Source organism: Ornithorhynchus anatinus, chromosome 8 (assembly GCF_004115215.2).
Source record: "Ornithorhynchus anatinus isolate Pmale09 chromosome 8, mOrnAna1.pri.v4, whole genome shotgun sequence".
Taxonomy (NCBI): Eukaryota; Metazoa; Chordata; class Mammalia; order Monotremata; family Ornithorhynchidae; genus Ornithorhynchus; species Ornithorhynchus anatinus.
In genome coordinates, this window is record NC_041735.1 from 9,261,846 (window position 1) to 9,281,894 (window position 20,049).

Here is a 20,049-nt window from a genome sequence, read left to right on the forward strand (position 1 = left end):
AGGCCAGAAAGATTCCTGAGAAGCTGCTCTGATTCTAGTTCATTTCTGGACTGAAAAGTTGCGAGGAACCAGGCTCATGCCTACGTCGGTTGCAGCCCCCTTGTTACTGGGAAGCAACGTGGCCTAGTAGAAAAAGGCTGGGACTGGGAGTCAGGAGATCTGAGTTTTAATCCTAGCTCCACCCCTTACCTGCCGTGTGACCTTGGGAAAGTAACTTCATTGCTCTGTACCTCCATTTCCTCCTTCATAAAATGGAAATTAAATTCTTTTTGTCCCTCCTATTTAGACTGTGAACACCATGTGGGACAGAGATTATGTCCAACCTGATTTTCTTGTTTCTACCCTAGCACTTAGGACACTGCTTGGCACATAATAAGCCCTTACCAATACCATCATCATCATTAACTTCCACCTACCCCAGCATTTACCAGTCCCTGGCATATAGTTAGCACTTACCTCTAAACCTTAAGCTTGCTGTGAATAGTGAACATATCTACCACCTCTGTTGTATTGTACTCTCCCAAGCTCTTAGTACAGTGTCCTGCAAAGAGTAAGTGCTTAATAATAATAATAATAATAAGTGTGATTTGTTAAGCGTTTACTATGTGCCAGGCACTGTACTAAGCGCTGGGGTTGTTACAACCAAATTGGGTTGGACCCAATCCCTGTTCCACCTGGGGCTCACAGGCTCAATCTCCATTTTACAGATGAGGTAACTGAGGCACAGAGAAGTAAAGTGACTTGCGCAAGGTCACACAGCGGACAAGCGGTAAGTGACTCCCAAACCTGTGCTCTTCCCACTACGCCATGTGGCTTGTTAGGCAAACCACTGATTGACCGCTTAACAAATATCACAATTAAAATGATTACCATTCCCCTTATGTAGAAGTCGACCCAAAGCCAGATCCACTATCCAAGGAATAGCCTGGAACTAAGTTGAACTACAGAGAGGAAAGGGAAAAGGAAAAGCTACTGAACCATTCCACCCTCAGCACTGACCCTCAGGCCTCGGTTTCAGATGTCCCTTTTAATTCCTTCCAGCTCTTTCAAGAGGATTGCATACCCTCCAGTGGTGGGGAAAACAATTCAGTTTCCTTCTTCCTTAGCGCCAGGTCTTGCTACAAAACTGACTGCTTTTCTCTTTCACACAGATATGGTATCTGATTCCCCAGCAGCTGGAGGAGAAGCCAGTTCAATTTTGCAAAGCTTCCTCCTTTCTGTTGAACCTTAACATCCCAAAGGACCCCTGCATGGAGAACACCGAGGACCTCGGGGCTTTAATGTGGAGCACACATTTTGGCCTGGGCTTTAACACGGAGCACCCATTGTGGCCACTTCAGTGGCTGCAAATCACAGCCAGAATCCCCTCATCCTCACTAACCTACTCTGAATATCAAATTCAGGGTCGGCTTATGGAATCGGTTAAGGGCACAGTGTTGTCTGCCTCTGTCGAGGTCTTCGAGCTATTCTGTTACATGACCACACACTGCACCTGTTTTCCTTAACAGCCTCGCCCCGGGTACCGCCGGGCACCGAGGGACCAGACGAAGGAGTGTGGATGGCTCAGGGCAACCCTCACCACTACTGCAAAACTCAAAGGCAGGCCCACTGACATCAGGACATAGCTTTACCCTCGGCCTTAGCATCTAAGCAAGGCTTATCCCCAGTGGCAGGGCGCCAGGAAGGGGGCACTACTGCACTTTCGTGAGTGCAAGTGCGCAAAAGACCGTCTCTCACATTCACGGACAGCGTCACTGTCGGCAGCTTTGTCTTTAAACATAATGATGGTAGTTGTTAACTGCTTACTATGTGTCAAACACGATTCTAAGCGCTGGGGTAGATAGAAGCTAATCAGGTTGGACACAGTCCCCAACCCACATGGGGCTCACAGTCTTAATCCCCATTTTACAGATGTGGGAACTGAGGCCCAGAGAAGTGAAGTGATGTGCCCAAGGTCATAGAGCAGACAAATGGCAGAGCTGGGATTAAAACCCAGGTTATTCTGATGCCTAGGCCCGTGCTCTATCCACTAGGACATGCTGCTTTCCAAAGGAGATCTCCACAACTAGACTCCTGTAAATCACTCATTTTAAAAATTCAGTCAAAATGAAAACATCTTTTCTTCCTGCACACTTCTGTTTCTAGCCCCTCAAGCCCACACCTATTTGGAGAATCAATTAGGATAAAACCAAACAAGAATGTGAGCCTGTAAAAGTTGAAACTATTATAGGTTTTATCTAAGTAACCATTATAGTGTAAGCTCCTCCTCTAAACTAAGTTCCTTCTGGGCAGAGATTTTTTAATATTTTTTTTAATGGTATTTGTTTAGCACTTACTATAATAATAATGATGGCATTTGTTAAGCGCTATGTGCCAAGCCCTGTAGGCAATGTACTACACACTGGATTAGATACAAGATAACCAAGTTGGACACAGTCCATGTTCCACATGGAGCCCACAGTCTTAATTCTCATTTTACAGATGAGGTAACTGAGGTACAGAGAAAATAACTAACTTGGCCAAGATCACACAGCAGAAAAAGTGGCGGATCTGGGATTAGAATACAGGACCTCTACCAGGCCTGTGCTGTTTCCACCAGGCCACGCTGCTTCTCTACTGAAATGTACTCTCCCAAGCACTTAGCACAGTGCTCTGCGCACTGTAAGCACACAAATATCATTGTTTAACTGATTAGTGTGTAGCCATCAAGTTGCCATTTGCAGGATCTAATGAAGAATATTCTTCTATCTCTTTTCCTTTTCAACTTCTACTCTAAACTCCATATCTCCTTCTGTATGTTTCTATTCCTGAAATACTAGTGAACCTAGGGTTCTGTGGCACAATTTAGGCAACAATACTGCTCTCGCAGGTTAAACGTGGGTTTTGTATAATCAAACACACGTATTTATTGAGCACTTACAGCATGCACAGCACTGTACCAAAACCTTGGGAAAGTACAATATAAGAGGGTTGGTAGACATATTCACTCCCACAATGAGCTTACAGTCTAGAAGGGGAGATGGACATTATATAAATACAAAATTTTCAGGCATGCACAAGAAGAGGAGATGACAGTTTAGTTGGGGGTGGACTCTTGGAGGAGATGGGATTTTAATAAGGCTTTGAAGGTGGGGATAGCGATCGTCTTGTCAGATATGAAGGGGAAGGGAATTCCTGGCCGGAGGCAGGACGTGGGCAAGGGATCGGCGGTGAGATAGAGGAGATTGAGGTACAGTGAGTAAATCTGGGTTTACGCTCGCGAACTGACCACACCCCAACACACCAACTCACTCGTTGCACTACATTCCCCAGAGGGAACATGAGTCGCAGGAATGAGAGACCGAGCGGGTGGCGTGTGCAAACCACTAGCCCTATCATCAATTCCTCCGGGAGTACTCTCAGTCCTAAAGTCTTGAGGACTAGACTGAAGCTCATCTGTCATTTATGACACAAAATGCCATCATGCCTGAAACAACCAGTCCCTCCTCATTTGCCAAACATCTGTTTCCTTCTTCCTAAACCCACCTCTCTATCTCCTCAATGAAGTTTTCCTGGTTAATTGCACACTGAAAAGAAGGATTCATCACCATCAATTAGTAACTATCATCATCAATTAGTAACTACTGAGACCCTCTCTCAGGGTACGATGTACTTGTACTTCACACCATGAACGTGGCTTTGGGAAGCAATGTGGCTAAGTAGGAAACAGCATGGCCTAGTGGATAGAGCACAGGCCTGGGAGTGAGAAAAACATGGGCTCCAATTCCGGCTCTGCCACTTGCCTGCTGGGTGACCTTAGGTAAGTCACTTCACTTCTCTATGCCTCAGTTCCCTCATCTGTAAAATGGGGGTTGACAGTGTGAGCCCCATGTGGTACAGGAACTGTGTCCAACCTGATTAAATTGTTAACCTGTAGTCTACCTCAATGCTTAGAACAGTGCTCGGCACATAGTGAGCACTTAAGTACAATTATTATTTCAAAATGGCCTTAGAGAAATCCCCTAATCCCAGGAGAAGGGTTGACTGATAGCAAAAAGATCAGCTTGGGCCTAGCCATCTTCTTCAGGTCAGAATGCAAGCTTCTGGGCTGTAGAGTCAATTCAGCCATAATGAAATGGAGGATGGAGAAATTATGTAATTGATTTACTCCATCCTATGACCTAAATGGATCATTCAATCAATGGTATTTACTGAATGCCTGTGTGCAGAGCGCTGTATTAAGTGCTTGGGAGAACATTGATCTCTGCCATCAGGGACTTTACGAGCATTCATTTTTAAGGTCAATTATTTGGTTGAACTACCCAAGTGAGACAAATCAATCAGATAATTACTCATGCCTCCCCATTCCCCAGGCTGTGGAGATCTAGCGACTGCCTCTCTAAAGTTCCCAGTGCTGCAGGCTGCGTTTTTTAATCCCACCACAGACTGTCTAGAGCAAATATATATTTTCAGATTTAGTCTCCATTTCACTTGATCCCAGCTTTTCACATCACTTTTCTACTAATTTATAGACAAATCCAGATTATCTCAGATTCAAGCTTAATTCGGTAGCTTTACTGGGCCCCATGGAGACTTAGGGTCTTTGCTTAACCAATACACAAGGTCATCGGGGAGCCCTGAGGATCCTGTCTTGACTGTCTTAAAGCACAAGGACAAAGCTTTTGCTCATGAAAACTGTTATGTGTGATTATAATGCTGGCCTCCAGAAATGCAGTGAAAACTAACTGAATCACTAAAATGTTAAAAGGTACACCATGATGAACCAAAGGCTAAGGCAGGCTTTAGTGAAAGGAAGGGACAAATACTCCAGAAAAATATTTGTTTTAGAGCATTTTGTTTGAAAGATGGTAGATATTTCTACACGAATATATTCACGCCCATGGTAATCAAACATTTTCTTCCACACCCCTCTCACTGGTGATGACTTCTGCTCTTTTAAACAGCACAACCCAGCTGAATATAAACATTTTCCTGCTCATGTTCTGACCTTTATTCTTAAATATCAGGGAGCGAGCTCCATCTGGCTCAAGGTTCCTGCTCTATTTTCACAGTGGTGAACAGTGTCAATCATGAATTTTAGTTGGTCAATATTAGCTTTTCCTTTAATTTCTTCCTATAAATGACTTTCTCGACTGCTGGAAGTGCAGGCCAGGAGAAAATGTTCAGATCAATAATTGAATCAGTGAAAAAAAAAATCTCTGAATTTGCATTTGAGAGCATGGACCAAATAGCATACCCCAGAAAGCATTACTAAAGAAGGCAAATGAAACACTAAATCAGTCACCATGTTTAGTTTAACATCCACTAGGAAAAAGGGGATGAAGGAAACCTATTATGTTGCTTTTTAGCTTGCTCCTATTCAGTGTAAGAGATTCCAGTCTTCCCAGATGTCAACTAGAATTAGCTAAAGTTGATCTGGAGAAAAAAAATAAACACCCTCCACTGGAGGTCCCTTTGAAAAGTGGTTAGGGGATATTCGGAGGGTGTCCCCTTTTCATTTATGAAAGAAGAGCAATCCAGCCACAACAAACTCATCTAAGTATGATTTTCACACATGAACTTGAATCATATCAGCAATAAGACAAACACTGGGCCACCTGTCTATTTCTTTGATCCTTAGGGACCAAACACTTTCAAATACGGTCTGCTTCTATACACATCTGTCCCCAGAAGGTCCCATACAAAACACGGGGCCTGCATGAGGAATATAATAATTATGGTGGTATTTGCTCAGTGCTAGGTGCCCAGCACTGTACTATGTGCTGAGGTAGATATAAGATCCTCAGGTCCCACATGGGACTCACAGTCTTGAGTAGGGGGGAGGCAAGGTAATGAATCCCCATTTTGCAAATGAGGGAACTGAGGTGACTTGCTCAAGGTCACACAGCAGACAAGAGACGGAGCTGCGATTCCCTCTCAGAAGAGGAAAATAGACTTCTGGGATTAAAGGATTGTTTTGGTCTCCTTCCCAACTTCAGGAAAGAGACTCTTCTGAGTTGGGGTGGATCCTTCTCACGGTGAATAGGAGAAGCAGACTGTCTAGGATAGTGAGGTGGGGATGGTTCTGTTAAGTGATCAATGAATCAATAGTATTTACCAATCACTTACTGTGTGCAGAGCACTGTTCTAAGCACTAGGAGGAATATACTACAATCGAGTTTGCAGACATGATCCCTACCCTTAAGGAGCTTATTGTCAATGAAAGTTTATCTGATCTCAGAGACTTGACCCTACAATAGATCGGAGATTCTGCTGTAGGTGACAGATAACAAGGAAAATAACAGAAGAGGCCAAGCATGTTTACCATCTTTACCAGAAGAGTTAAGGGGTACATACCAGATAATCAGCTTGGACATTGTCCCTATTCCCCACAAAACTCACAGGCTACAGGAGAGGGAGAACTGGTATTTAATATCCATTTTACAGATGAGGAAACTGAGGCACTGAGAAGTTATGCGATTCGCCCAAAGTCACACAGTAGGCAAGGGACAGAGCCACGAGTAGACCCAGTTCCCCTCACCCAGGCCCGTGCTCTTTCTCCTAGACCACACTGCTTCTCTAGGTCACGCTCTCCTTCAGTGACCCAGGAAACCAAAGGAGGTCAATGAGTAGAGAAAGTAAAGTTCAAGTGAAAGTTGGAAAGACTGAGGGCAGTTTCAATTATACTATCGGGTGAAAAGGCACTGAAACTGGCTACCCACAAGAGCAGTTGTAGAATGTCCATCTTTGGAGATTTTTCAAGGAACAAATGAAGAGTCACCTGCCGGATGGTTTAGCTGTTCATGTGCCTGAAAGGAGGGGTTGTTTGGCCCAAAGGCTCTAAAGATCTCTGCCAGCTTTTTGACTCTCTGATGAGTAAACTCAAAAGAGCAGGGGAAGGTTTCAATCCCATCAAGCACCCGAAAGGGAAGATGGGAATTTTTCTTATTCACAGAATTTGATTTTCAGCTCTTCTGGTAAAGCCCCAGCAGTCTGAAGTTTATAAGCATCTTAATGTTCAGGGAAGGTTCACAACTCCTGATTCTGAGTGAAACAGGAAGACCCTGCATCTGAATTCAATGACTCGGATCAAAAAAGATTCAAATCCAGTTTCAAGTTGAAGCCTGGAGGTGGTTGAAAGAAATAACTAATTGATACTTTGTAGTAGTAACTTAGAGTAGCGGTTATTTAGCCAAACTTGTTTCTTTATCACTGGAGTTTTGGAATAACCTGGAAATGGAAATCTGGCAGAGAGATTCTTATCTGAAAAGGGTCTGCCTGAAAGAAAATAGATAACTAGGATTGAAAATGTGCTGTAGAGCCATTGGCTTCTACACCAGTGATTCAAACATATTCACGTCAGCTGCAAGCAACATGGCCTAGTGGAAAAAGCATACGCCTGAGAGTCAGAAGACCTGGATTCTAATCCCTGATCTGACAGCTGCCTGCTGTGTGACTCTGGGCAAGTCATTTAACTTTTCTGGGTCTCAGTTTCTTCAACTGTAAAATGGGATTCAATACCTGTTCTCCCTCCTATTTAGACTGTGAGCTCCCTGTGGGACAGGGAGTGTGTCCAACCCGATTAACTTGTATCTATCCCAGCGCTAAGAACAATGGTAACAATAATAATAAAATAATTTGTGAGCACAAATTATTTCCAACTGCAGTGTGGCTGAGTGAAAAGTGGGACTCAGAGGGACCTGGGTTCTGCCACTTGCCTGCTGTGTGACCTTGGGTGAGTCACTTAACTTCTTTATGTCTGTTTCCTCATCCATAAAATGGGGATGAAATTCCTGTTCCCCCTTCCCTATTAGACCGTGAACCCCATGTGCTACAAGAACCGTGGCCCCTCAGCTCTTGGTACAAATCACAAACTAAGGGCTTAACAAATACCAGCATTATTAACTGCAGTTTACTCACTGAAATGAACGGCCATTTCACTGTAATCCACATTATACCAGGTCCACACCCTACAAACAAATAACACCGATGACCCTTTCAATAGACCAGTCAAAAAAAAAAGAAATCTTAAGTGGCCCAGAGAGAGGAGTTGCCCTTCTGTTCTAAACTGTGATTAAAGAGAAGACTGGCGTCTGGAGCAGATGCCCTGGCTTCCTTCCCCAGCACTAAATTAACCTGGAAATGAAAGCCAACATACAAAAAGTCCTTTCCAAATCTTACACATAGGAGAACGATGAGCCAAACTTTTAGGGCAAACTTGCTCAAATGCAAGGAAGTTAGAAACCAAAGATTTTCCTCTAGAATTCTGGGGGAGGTTTCAGTATGGCTGAATTAATACTATAGTATTTGGTGTAAAAGATAGACAGAATTGACTCAAAAAGATAGGCTCAGTTGGACATGCAACTTGAGCAACTAGATGACTGCCGGCATAAGCTTCCCTTTAAGGATGATTTAAAAGTTTCTCTTTGCAGGCAACTCTTTAGCTCCACGGTGCAGTGAAGGCTTCAGGAAATGGTTTATTGTGTGTTCCTTCTGGGCTCAAGACTCAGCAGTAAAACCCTGATGAGAGATCTGATTGTGTCAGCACTCACTGTAGAAACTGGTTACATTTAAAAAAGAAGAAAAAAAAAGAAATACTATCCTTTCTTACTCAAGCTATGTTCATACCAAAAACCTTGATTCAAAGTCGGAGAAAATCGACGTGTCAGTTTGTATTAGGAAACAGTGCCTGATTTTTCACAGTCCATCTAGAAAGGTGGGTTTTTAAAAAAAAATTAGCCAATTAAAGGGTTTTTTTGAAGCAGGAACAGCTTATACATTATTCATGATGAGTTATGTTATTTTGGGATTACTAATTAATGGAAAAATATGCTTACTCTCAGCTTCCCCAGTGAAACATAGAAACTTCAAGGATTTTAGGAGTTATTTTTCCTACATCTCTCGGAGCCCTATACCTAAAATACTTCCTGATGCCACAAATCCAGGTCTGTTCACTTCACTTTGGGTCTCAAACTCCAACATCTGAACAGCACTTTGGCCTTTAAAGAGGTCCAAGCTCACTGTCAATGAGCCCTACTACTAGTAAGCATTCAATAAATACCACTGATTGATTGGACTGATCGATGAAGGACTGCTTGAAGGCCCTTCTGGGACAATTGTTCCTCTTTGGAAGTGCCTATTATTTGTTAACCCACCACATATGTGCCTAAACACCAAACATCAATCTCAGAGAAGACCAGACCCACCTGTTTTCCTAATTGGACCTTGTTATTGCCAATGAGGGATTCAGGTGGCTAAAGCTCTTGGTCTGGCTGACAAATTTTGGCTAGAACATGATAAGTATAGAAGAAATGCAAAATAACACAGCCTGTTTTCAATCCTCCTTTAGCCCTCTGTCCCATGTTCTTCACCTATCAAGCTTTCCTCAGAGCCACTAAAAGCACTCTACCTAATTTAAGCATAAATCCCCTTCTCCTCTTTCCACCTTAATTCAGTGTGGTATATATTGAGCACCTACTATTATCTCCCCACGGGCTAAACCATCTTCGTATAATGGAGAGTTGGTGCAGCAGCCCAAGGAACAGTTAAAAGAAAGTTGTGTGTAAGGCAGTCTAAAGTGAGCTTCTAAATAAGAATAAACATTTTGTGCAAGTGAATTTAGTCTAGTTAAAATAAAGGGCTCTTTTCCCCAAGGGAAGAAAGAAATCTGGTGTTGTCCAATTTGAAATTCTGTCTGTCTTTAAGGCTCTGGTCTTCTAGTCGGAGTCAAATATGCTGCTTGAATGATGGGCTGAGGCCCAGAGCTTTCATTTCATTGCTGTAGACTTGAGTCACCACGGCCATAGCTCCCTGTCACTTTCTAGGAGGTAAAAGGCCAGGGGATGACTCATTCACTCAGCCCAACCCCAGAGCTGACATTTTGCAAAGGGAGGACAAATCCATAGGAGCGAATCCTGATTTTACTTTTCAAACAATCTCCACATTTGTGGAAATGAAACATAAATACGGGAGCTGAGTAATGAAGTAGAAAGTGGGGGGATGGGGAGAGTTTTCCCTCCAGGGAGTTCCAGCTTGTTTAGCAATGCCAAATCATGGAAAAATACTTAATTTGAAAGGGGGGGGTCTATATATTTATTAAAACAAAGGTTCCCCTCAAAATAAAACCACTGGGAACCTCCAAGTAATAAAATGAGTCACATCAGGATGCTATGACTAAGTGAGAGAATAGGGAATTCCACTGCCCACGCCAGATTTTTAAGTGATCAATTTGCCTTCAGCAGGTGATGGGAGCCTCTGCCTTTTGTTTGTTCCAAGAAAATCCCTTAAAAAAATTCTCTTTAAACAATTAAGTTTCAAAGCTGAATAATCAGGAACAGGCCAGCTTCCACCATGCGCCCCCATAGTAAGCAGCGAGCCAATGAATCTTGGCCAGTGAGGGCTGCCTGTGTTAATGAGCATTTACCAGATGTAGAATTCCAAAACCTTGTGTCATAAGAGGAAACCTTCCAAAACACTGGATTCCACCCTTGTCTCAGTGAGTCTCTCACAGCTATGGCAACTCAATTTCCGCAGCCACATCACTTTTATTTTTGTGTCCTTAGATTTTTTCCTGTTTTGCCATGTTTTGCTGGGATCCCCCAAGCTATTCTGAGGTTTTAAGTGTACCGTGTCCAATACTACCAGCTGAAGGGCGAGAACTCGGAGAATGTAATTTCTCAGGCCTCAGCTGAAAGCTCGCACCTTCAAAACAAACCTTGCAGTATTTTCGGCAACTTCTAAAAGTGTTACACAGGAGGAGTCCTGCTCAGATTCTATTTCCTCTCCCAACACAGACAGATAATACAAATGTTAAAGATGACATTAAGAGCTTGAGATGGTGTCGTTAAATAGTAAAACTGATGCCGTTCACCAAAGCTCTCATCCTCGTGAACACGAAACACATCCTCCCCTCACACCCTGTAACATTTTTCAAGATTCTCAAATCCGACATCATCTGGGAGTGTACGCTTCCAGCTCTATTCTAGTTGCCAACTCTAAAAAAAGACTATTTTGTTGGTGGTGCTGGTGGCAGAACATCTGGGAGAGAGATTAGTCCTTGAGGTTGTCACCTCGACTTAATGTCAAAAGCAGATGGGATTGTCATTCCCAGAAAAACTCTATCTGCTCCACTCTACTCCACTCTATCACCACCACGTTGCAGGAGGCCAAAATGCCCACAGAGATAGGAAAAGGCATGAGGATTTGGAGAAGCAATGGGGACAGGATTCCCTGAAATCTAGGATTCCTACGACACAACAGCGACTGAAAATGGTAAGTTCAAAACAAATATAAGGAAAGCCTTTTCCCGCAGCAGGTGGAAAGCATATGGAATTTGTTACTACAGAAACTTGTACAGGTAGAAAAATATCAGTAGTTTCAAGAAGGGTTGGAATAAGTTCATGGAGAAGTTAAGGAACCAGAAGAAATGAAGCGATCCTGGGAGAACCAAGGGTTAAATAGATACAACAGTCAATCAAACAATGGCCTTTATTGAGTGCTTACTCTAAACTGTTAGCTTGTTGTGGGCAAGTAACATGCCTACCAAGTCTGTTATATTGTTCTATTGTACTTTCCCAAGTGTTTAGTTCAGTGCTCTGCACACAGTAAGTGCTCAATAAATACGATTGATTGATAGAACACTGTACTAAAAACTTGGGATAGTCCAATACGGTGGAATTGGGTAGAAATGACCCCTGCCCCCAAGGAGTTTACAGTCTAGATGGGGATACAGACAATGAAATAAAATTACAGATAGGGGAAATAGAGTATAGGGATATGTAGCAGCATGTCCTAGCGGAAAGAGCATGGGCCTAGGAGTCAGAAGTCCTGGATTCTAATCCCGGCTCTCCACGCTGTGAGACCTTGGGCAAGTCACTTAACTTGTCTGGGCCTTAGTTTCCCCATCTATAAAATGGGGATTAAATTCTCCTCCTTCCAATTTACACTGAATCCTATGAGGAACAGGGCCAGTGTCCAACCTGATAAACTTCTATCTACTCCAGCGCTTAGAACACTGCTTGACACATAGTAAGTGCTTAAAAAATACCATAAAAAATGTACATAAGTGTTATGGGGGTGGGTTGAATAGCTAGTGCTTAATGGGTACAGCTGTACAATATACAGTTATCCATATTTGCAGAAGACACCACTGAAAGTCCTTGATGAATACTTGAGGGAAAAGGTAGAAGAATAAGGTTATGCATTCTTAACCACAAAGGTAACAAGGAGTGCAAGGAACCCTCCTTCCCCTCAAGAGGGCTTAAGTTCACGGAACCCATTTAAGACACTGAAACTTCCTTTAAATCAGCCCTTCCCCACTAATCCCAAACTCTAAGTACAGTGCCCTGCACACAGTAAGAGCTCAATAAATACGACTGAATGAATCATCCTGGATCCGAGAGGTCTGAAACACCATGTTTGTAGAATCTTATCCACCCAAGAATATAATGAATGCATTATTCCCCAAGTACTCTCTTTGGAGAGATTTGATGGGGTATGAAAATCTGTTCCAGCTGGCTCACGAACACGCTGATTTATAAATCATTCTGCATCATCAAAATATGGATCCCATCCGTGGCTCAGTGAATGTCTTCTAAATGCAACTGCACCACCATTTTGCACCACTTCTGCTCCTACAGAGGTGATCAGGAGGCCGCCGGGGGTGTAAGGACAGTTTTGAAAAGGCAGCTTACCAATCAGTCATATTTCTTGAGCACTTACTGTGAGCAGAGCGCTTGGGAAAGTACAGTATAACAGAGTTGGTAGTCATGTTCCCAGCCCACAGTGCTTATGTCACGCTTGGCTTTCATGCGGCTTTGTGGCAAGGGTTTGAGAGTCAAGTCCTCATTCAACTTCTTTTTCGGTGGTGCAAAAATTTGGTGGACCCGGTATTTACAGGGTGAAAGACTAGTGATCTCCAAAATCTGGTCTGATGATATTGCTTTAAAGATATAGACAGACTACAGATAGTAACTGGAAGCTCCATTTCATGACTTTTTCTACACTAGAAGAAAATGGAACCCAAAGCTTGAGTTTAAACTCCTTTACTGAAATTTCTCAGAAAACCTCTCTCCAAGTCACACTCTTGCATGAGCAATTAAGTGGCTCACCCATTTTCTCACAAGGTCTATTTTCACAAAACTCCCCACAGATTCTTCATTTAGTCCTGCAGATGCATAAAAATAACAAGGGTGCTGTAGAGCGACATATGTCATTTTGACTTAAATATTTTGCAAAACTTGGGGGAAAGAGCTTCCTATTATTAATGCCCTGCTTCTTTCAAGGGATCAGGCATTAGGAGAGCTCAGTCTTTAAATAAGTGGTCTTTTGGACTGACAGCTAAAACCAGGTGGTGTATCAGTTACTATGGAAATCCTGCTTTTGGCACATGGCAGAGTAAATAGAAGAATAATGGCCATGTCTGTGCACAAATTGTTTCTGTGCAGAAAGGACAGTGCCTTAACTTGGATGATTTCCCCCAAAGCTTATCCAAAGTTTCTGGGTTTTATTTTTTCCACAGCAAGCAACTTTGGGCCATTATTTAAATGAGACTGTGCCGATAATCATAAAGGAGAAATGAACAAACGTTTTGCATTGAGTGATAAATTAAAAAGAAAAATATAGAGTGGGGATGAAAGCTAGGTGGGTGTGACTCATCCAAGCTAACCTCAACCAGCAAGTACTGAGCTGTGGGAGCTGTTGCAGTCACAGTATTTTCTAGAAAATCAGCTCTGTTCATTCACTGCCTTGATTAAAAGTGACTAACCAGGGGAAGAAAGAGTGATGCCTAAAATGCAAGAGATTGATTCCTTGTGTTGATATGAAAAAAAAAAAAATCAAGTTACCTTTGCAAAATCCTCCAAAATTCAAAGGTGTGCAATTGTGTCATCTACAAACTAAATAAAAATAAACCTATTGTATTGTTGGGACACAAGTGTGCCCAAAATGAAGTTGTATTTTTCCCTCCTGATGCCTTTCTCTTGTAGAACTATTTAAAGATTCCCCATGAAAAGGGAGGGCTTGCCGACCCAAGTGCTTTACTCAGATCTCGGGCTGGATTTCTTTCTTTTCCCTTATTGCTATCAATCAAACAGTAGTATTTATTGAGCTCAAACTCAAGGCAGAGCACTGTACTAGATACTTGATACTCACCCCACTCTCAGTACTTAATATGTAGGTCTAACTTATTTTAATGTCTGTCTCCCGCTCTAGCCTGCAAGCTCCTTGTGGGCAGGAAACATGTCTACCAACTCTGCTGCACTGTACTTTCCCAAGCACTGACTACAGTGCTCTGCACACAGTAAGTGCTTAATAAATGCCACATTGATTGGAGAGTACATTCGAGTTAGTAGAAATGATCTGTGCCCATACAATCAGTAGCAGGGACAAGACATTTAAATTAATTACAGATGGGGACAAACAAATCAAACAGAAACAGTTAGGCAGGCCAGTTCAAAAGGGATCTCATCTCCTCAATGGAATGTGCTGATGTCTCCATTAAACAATCTGTCAGGTGGTCAACTGAACTGTGGTGTGTTGGCTGTATCTTCTAGATAATCTAATGAGCTGCCTTCAGAAAAATGAAAGTGGCTTATCCAAAATTCACTAACATGCCTTTGGGGACAAAATGCAAAGTGAGGTCTTAGTAGCAATCTGAGCATATTGTACCCAACAGCCCAAACTGAATGAAAAATGATCAGGGTACTTCTCAAAGCAACGCTTAACTTGTAATGAAACAAGAGCCAGACATCCTGTGATTATGCTGTTTTACAGTTTACATTGGAAATCGATCAATCAGTGGTATTTATTGAGCACTTATTGGGTGCAGACCACTGTATTAAATGATGGGGAAAGTACAATACAACAGAGTTTGGTAGACGTTATCCCTGCCCACAAGGAATTTACAGTCTATAAGGAAATGAGTTTGAATGTACAGTGGTTTTATTAGCAATGGCGACGATAGTGCAGGGGATGTGACAGACCCAGCCCACAAGTGCCAGAGTTATGAACTGCCAATTCCAGAGGCGTCAGAATGAAATATACCCTGGCATAGATTAAGTACGATCTCAAAGTTCTGAAAGACAAATGGCTGGAAAACCAGAAGAAAAATATGAACAGAAGCAGTACTGCCTGGTGCACAGAGCATAGACCTGGGAGACAGAAGGACCTGAATCCTAGTCCTGGCTCCACTTGTCTGCTGTGTGACCTTGGGTAGGTCACTTAACTTCACTGTGCCTCAGTTACCTCACCTGTAAAATGGGACATGGACTGTGTCAACCTGATTAGCTTGCATCTATTCCAGCGCTTAGTGCCGTCCCTGGCACATAGTAAGCGCTTAACAAATACCGTATAAAAGCAATAACAAGAGAACAAAAATTTCGGGTTCAAGTCACGGTTATTGAAGCATTCACACCTCTCCAGCTTTTAGTGAGGTAACTACACTTGATTCTTTTTCTGTTCCAGCTGGCAAAGGTGGCCATCTCAAATTCTAATTTTAAAAAAGTGACATTTCACTAAAATCCCTCTGCATGAATAAACCAAATGAACTACACTGTAAGGTCACTGTGGGCAAAGAATTTGTCTACCAACTCTGATGTACTGTACTCTCCCATGTGATGAGTTCAATGCCCAGCACTTAATAAGCACTCAATAAATACCACTGATTGACTGATTAAAAAGAAATATACTACAAGGAAAGTGGATGTGTTTCCCTGTTTATCTGATGGCTTTCCCTTCTTTATTAGTGGAGTTATTTAAGAAAATGTTGCCAAGGGAACACAACCAGCCCAACACAGCGTATTAGGGACACTGTGGTTTTACTTACTTCAGAACTGCTTATATATCTTATTTGGTGGCAGGTAGGTTAAATCTATCATATCAAACTCTGCCAGTCATCCATGGAAGGCTATACTTATCTTCCCTCTCCATTTTCTTCTTCAAGTTTTACTGACAACTCAATGTTTATAATTTAGTCTTCTTCAGCCATATTTACTAGGTTGGCACTCACCACAACTGTCAGGCTAAAATTCAGACTATTGAAATGCACACCTGGAAAGGATTAGGGTACATAGTGAAACGGATCAAAATCAATCTAAACATTTGGGTTGGGACTGGATGCAAGTATCTGAGCTGGAGCTTTGCTTCAACAGCTATTAAAAAAGTTGCTGGTGCTGCCAACTTTTAAAGTTCAGAATGCTGCATCTGTATTTTAGAAGTCTCCAAAACCATCACATTCTGCAATTTCCAAACACAGACTTTTCATACACAAGGCCTCCATTAAGTACCTTTCATATTCCTTTTGTAACAGCAATTTAATGCACCCTCACTTTGAAGCCAAATGATAACTGGTCCCAAATTCCAGATTCAGATTTGCAGAGATTCACCCTAACCTAAAAGTACTCCTAAGTTAGAAATAAGTTTTCAATCTCAAACACTGCCCTGACTTCACTGATTTTAGGATTCGAGTCCTCTGTTAAATCTCTATTTTCAGGATTCATTTCAATCCAGCCTTACTGATAGAGAATGTAAGCAAGAAAAGGCATCAAAACACCTCCCTAGGACTCAGAAAGCATACTGGTTTCCTTCACAGACAGCAATGTCGCTCTTCCTTGCTGCAAAAAGTATTCAGGTATATTCTACCTGGTGTATCTGTTTTGATTCTAATCATATACGGTAAAAATCATTCAAGCAAACAAAACTGCACCAGAAACTTGAGGTCCTACAGAAAAAGGATGTTAATATAGATCAGAAAAAAGTGATGATCAAAAAATTCCAGAATTTGGGGCTAAAAGTCTAACATTGCTACAATCCAGGTTTACTAGTCCTTATATTTAAATGTGAATTAAACAACATAAAAGATCAGTATCTTTTAATTTTATATTGTTGTGTTTTAGATTTCTTGGAAGGAACCCTTTGTCAATATGCATGTATGTCAAAAAGCCAATTTCACTGCTGTAGAGTGTCTTGGATCCTGATGCTAAAAATTCTGGATAAACAGAGGAACTTTATATGAATATTATGTTACAGTTTCCTAACTCATGACCATAGCTAGTTTATGATCCTCAATAATTTGAACCACCCAAAATACCAAGAAAAATGGCTTTGCCACTATAAAATATTAAATCCAGGTGAACAAATTGTGGGGTCTATACACCTTTTTAAAAAGTTTAAACTATTCTCATTAAGAGTCAATTTGTCAAAGATTTGGGCAGACACTTGAACAGTTTCAGAAAAGTATCATCCCCCAAGAAAAAAAATCTTTTAAAATCCTATAGCAAGCCTGAAAAAAAAACAACTTGACTTCATAAAACAGAAATATTTCACAGCTGAAACCAGAGTCATTCAATCTGTTCCATAATTGCCATTAGACTGTCAACTGAGAATCATTTCCCCTACTCCCTCTCCCTTCTGTGCCACCCTTGCATTTAGATTTGTACCATTTATTCATCCCACCTTCAGCCCCACAGCACTTATGAACATATCCATACACTATTTTAATGTCTGTCTCCCCTCTAAACTGAAAGCTCCATGTGGGCAGGGAACATGTCTACCGACTCTGCTATACTGTATCTCCCAAGCGCTTAGTAGAGTGCTCTGTTCAGAGCCGGTGCTCAATACTACTAATTGATTTGTTTAGAATATTCAATTCTAAGAATCTTAAGGCCACCATCAAGGACTTTATCTTCTTGTATGTAAAGCCTTTATTGGGCTTAGAACAGTTGACGGCACAAAGTGATCACTACCCAAAGTGACCCACCACTGAAAGCTGATCATGGCTTGACGATGATGTGGGAAAGTAAGTTTAATATATCTCAAAACGACCACCAAATGCCCTATCAGTAAATATACCTGTAATACATCCGCACATAAGAAAGGAATGGTACTCATTTTGTATACTACTAAAAGCCGCGAATGAAGTCAGTGATGCACTTTGAAAATCAAGGAAAAAATTACAATTTACAACCTGGAAACGATTCTGCTCCCACACCATGTATTTGAAGAAGGGGGACAAGTGTACTGTAGCGACATGTCTACCAACTCTGTTATATTGTACTCTGCCAAGTGCTTAGTACAGTGCTCTGTACATAGTAAGCACTCAGTAAATAACAGTGATTGATTGACACACATCTGGGTCCTTCGAAAGAACAACATTATAATGATAAATTTTCAAAAAAAGAGAATACTATTTAAAATTCAAACATCTTCAGGAACTAGTCTGCTCTTTGGAAAAAATTCAACTTTTCTATCTTTTTGCATTCCTAGATTACAACCAATAATCACAAACGTTTGAGGTGGCTTCACTTTTCTGCTGACCACAGTTTTCTTGCTATTGTTAGCAAAAACTTTCTTTGATCTGACTTCAGAAGACCAAGGAGCGATTTTGCCAGTAGTCTTACCTGTGGTCTTCTCAGTAAATACAACTTTGGACTCTGCTGTAAAGTTCTGGCCAGTGAGGATCATCTGTTGTCCACCATAAACCACACAGCTCTCAACATCTTGTCTCTCAACCATGGGCAGTTCGTGAGCGGATCTTTGGGCTGAAAATAAAATGAAAATGAGAATGAAGTGATGAGACTGACTTCTCGAAAATTGGTTTAAATGGTCTTTTAATTCCGGATCTCTTGGTAAATCACAGAGTTACCTGCTTTCAAATGTTTTCTCCACAGGGCTAATTGCATACCACTGTTTTCACTGTTTCCCTGTTTGCATTACAATTGTACATCTATTTGCATTAAAAAGAGGAAGCTAAGGCCCATAAGGTAAATTAATTTACTTAAGACAAAATAAAGTCCTATCATAAACCAGAATCTGACCTATTATTTGGTAGCCTAACCACTAATTAATTGACCAACTAATCAATACTATTTACTGAGCACTTTCTGCGTGCAGAGCACTGTACTAAGCAGTTGGGAAACACAACAATTGGTACACGTGATCCCCGCTCTCAAGGAGCACAAGATCTAGTGGAGGAGAAAGGCACTGAGAAAACTACTGACAGGAGAAAGAAGTGGATATTTTTATGACTTAGCCCTTCAATGACAGGGTACAGAAGTCCACAATTGCCTTCTTAATACAAGTGGTTTTCTCACTATCTTAGCATTAGCTGGGAAACTATGGAGAACCATTATCTATGTTGGATAGGTTAAGTGAGGTCCTGCTTGGAAATAGAAAGCCTCTTGTGGGCCCTTCTAATAATAATGATTGTGGTCTTCGTTAAGCCCTTACTATGTGTCAAGGACTCTGCTTAGGGCTGGGGCATATATGGTCCATTCAGATCAGATACAGTCCCTGTCCCAACAGGGTTTACGGTCTAAGGGGGGAGGAGAACGGATATTTAATTCCCATTTTACAAATGAGGAAACTGAGGTGCACAAAAGTTAAGCAGTTTGCTCAAGGTCACAAAACAGGCAAGTGATAGAGCTGGATTAGACCCTCTGCCTCCTGATTCAGGCTCCTCTGCTGCTTCTTTCTAGACCACGGATTGGATGATTCTATGAAATTCTGAACTGCTCTGTTTTGGGGGAGTTGAACCAAGATTTCAATGATAATCATAGCCTGACTGGCCACTGAAGACCACCACTCTAGGAGTTAACATGACAAAGGGGGGAGATTGCTTTCTAGGAGTCAACAGCTGGAAAAAGCAAGCAGAGAGGGGCCATCAAAGCTCCCTTCCCCGGGATTCCTCCTTAGGACAGAAGAGGGAAGCAGGTTACAGGAAAAGAACTAGCAAAAAACCACCCATCCTCAGAAACTCTATTCTTAGAGTGTGGGCTGAAGGAAAGAGGTTTTTTTTTTTTTTCCTGTGAGTCAGATTACACTCCTTGAGGGCCAGAGCTGCTGGGAAGGGAGCCAACTGCTTCCCTGTCAATAGCCCGTGAAAGCCTACATTCAAGGTAGCCCTGTTCTGCAGCCAGTGCAGGAGTTGAATTGAGATTTGCTTCCAGAACCCAAACTTCGCACTCTTCGCCCTCCCAATCCCTCCACCAGTGCCTAAGGTTTCCCTTCGGTGGAACAGCTGTTGGGGCAAATTGAAACATTCCCCTCTCTGCAGAGACTCTGGGGTTGGCAGAG

General features: G+C 41.9%; 1 protein-coding gene across 8 annotated transcripts in view; it reads right to left on the bottom strand.

Moving 5' to 3' along the window:
• The window catches only part of NFATC2 (nuclear factor of activated T cells 2), a 142,733-nt gene that overhangs the window by 55,597 nt on the left and 67,087 nt on the right, over positions 1-20,049 (bottom strand). For all 8 annotated transcript variants that reach the window (XM_029070332.2, XM_029070326.2, XM_007671395.4 and 5 more), the window contains exon 6: positions 18,375-18,515. In XM_029070332.2, coding sequence (XP_028926165.1) covers positions 18,375-18,515 — 141 coding nt within the window. The remainder of the gene's footprint in view (positions 1-18,374; positions 18,516-20,049) is intronic.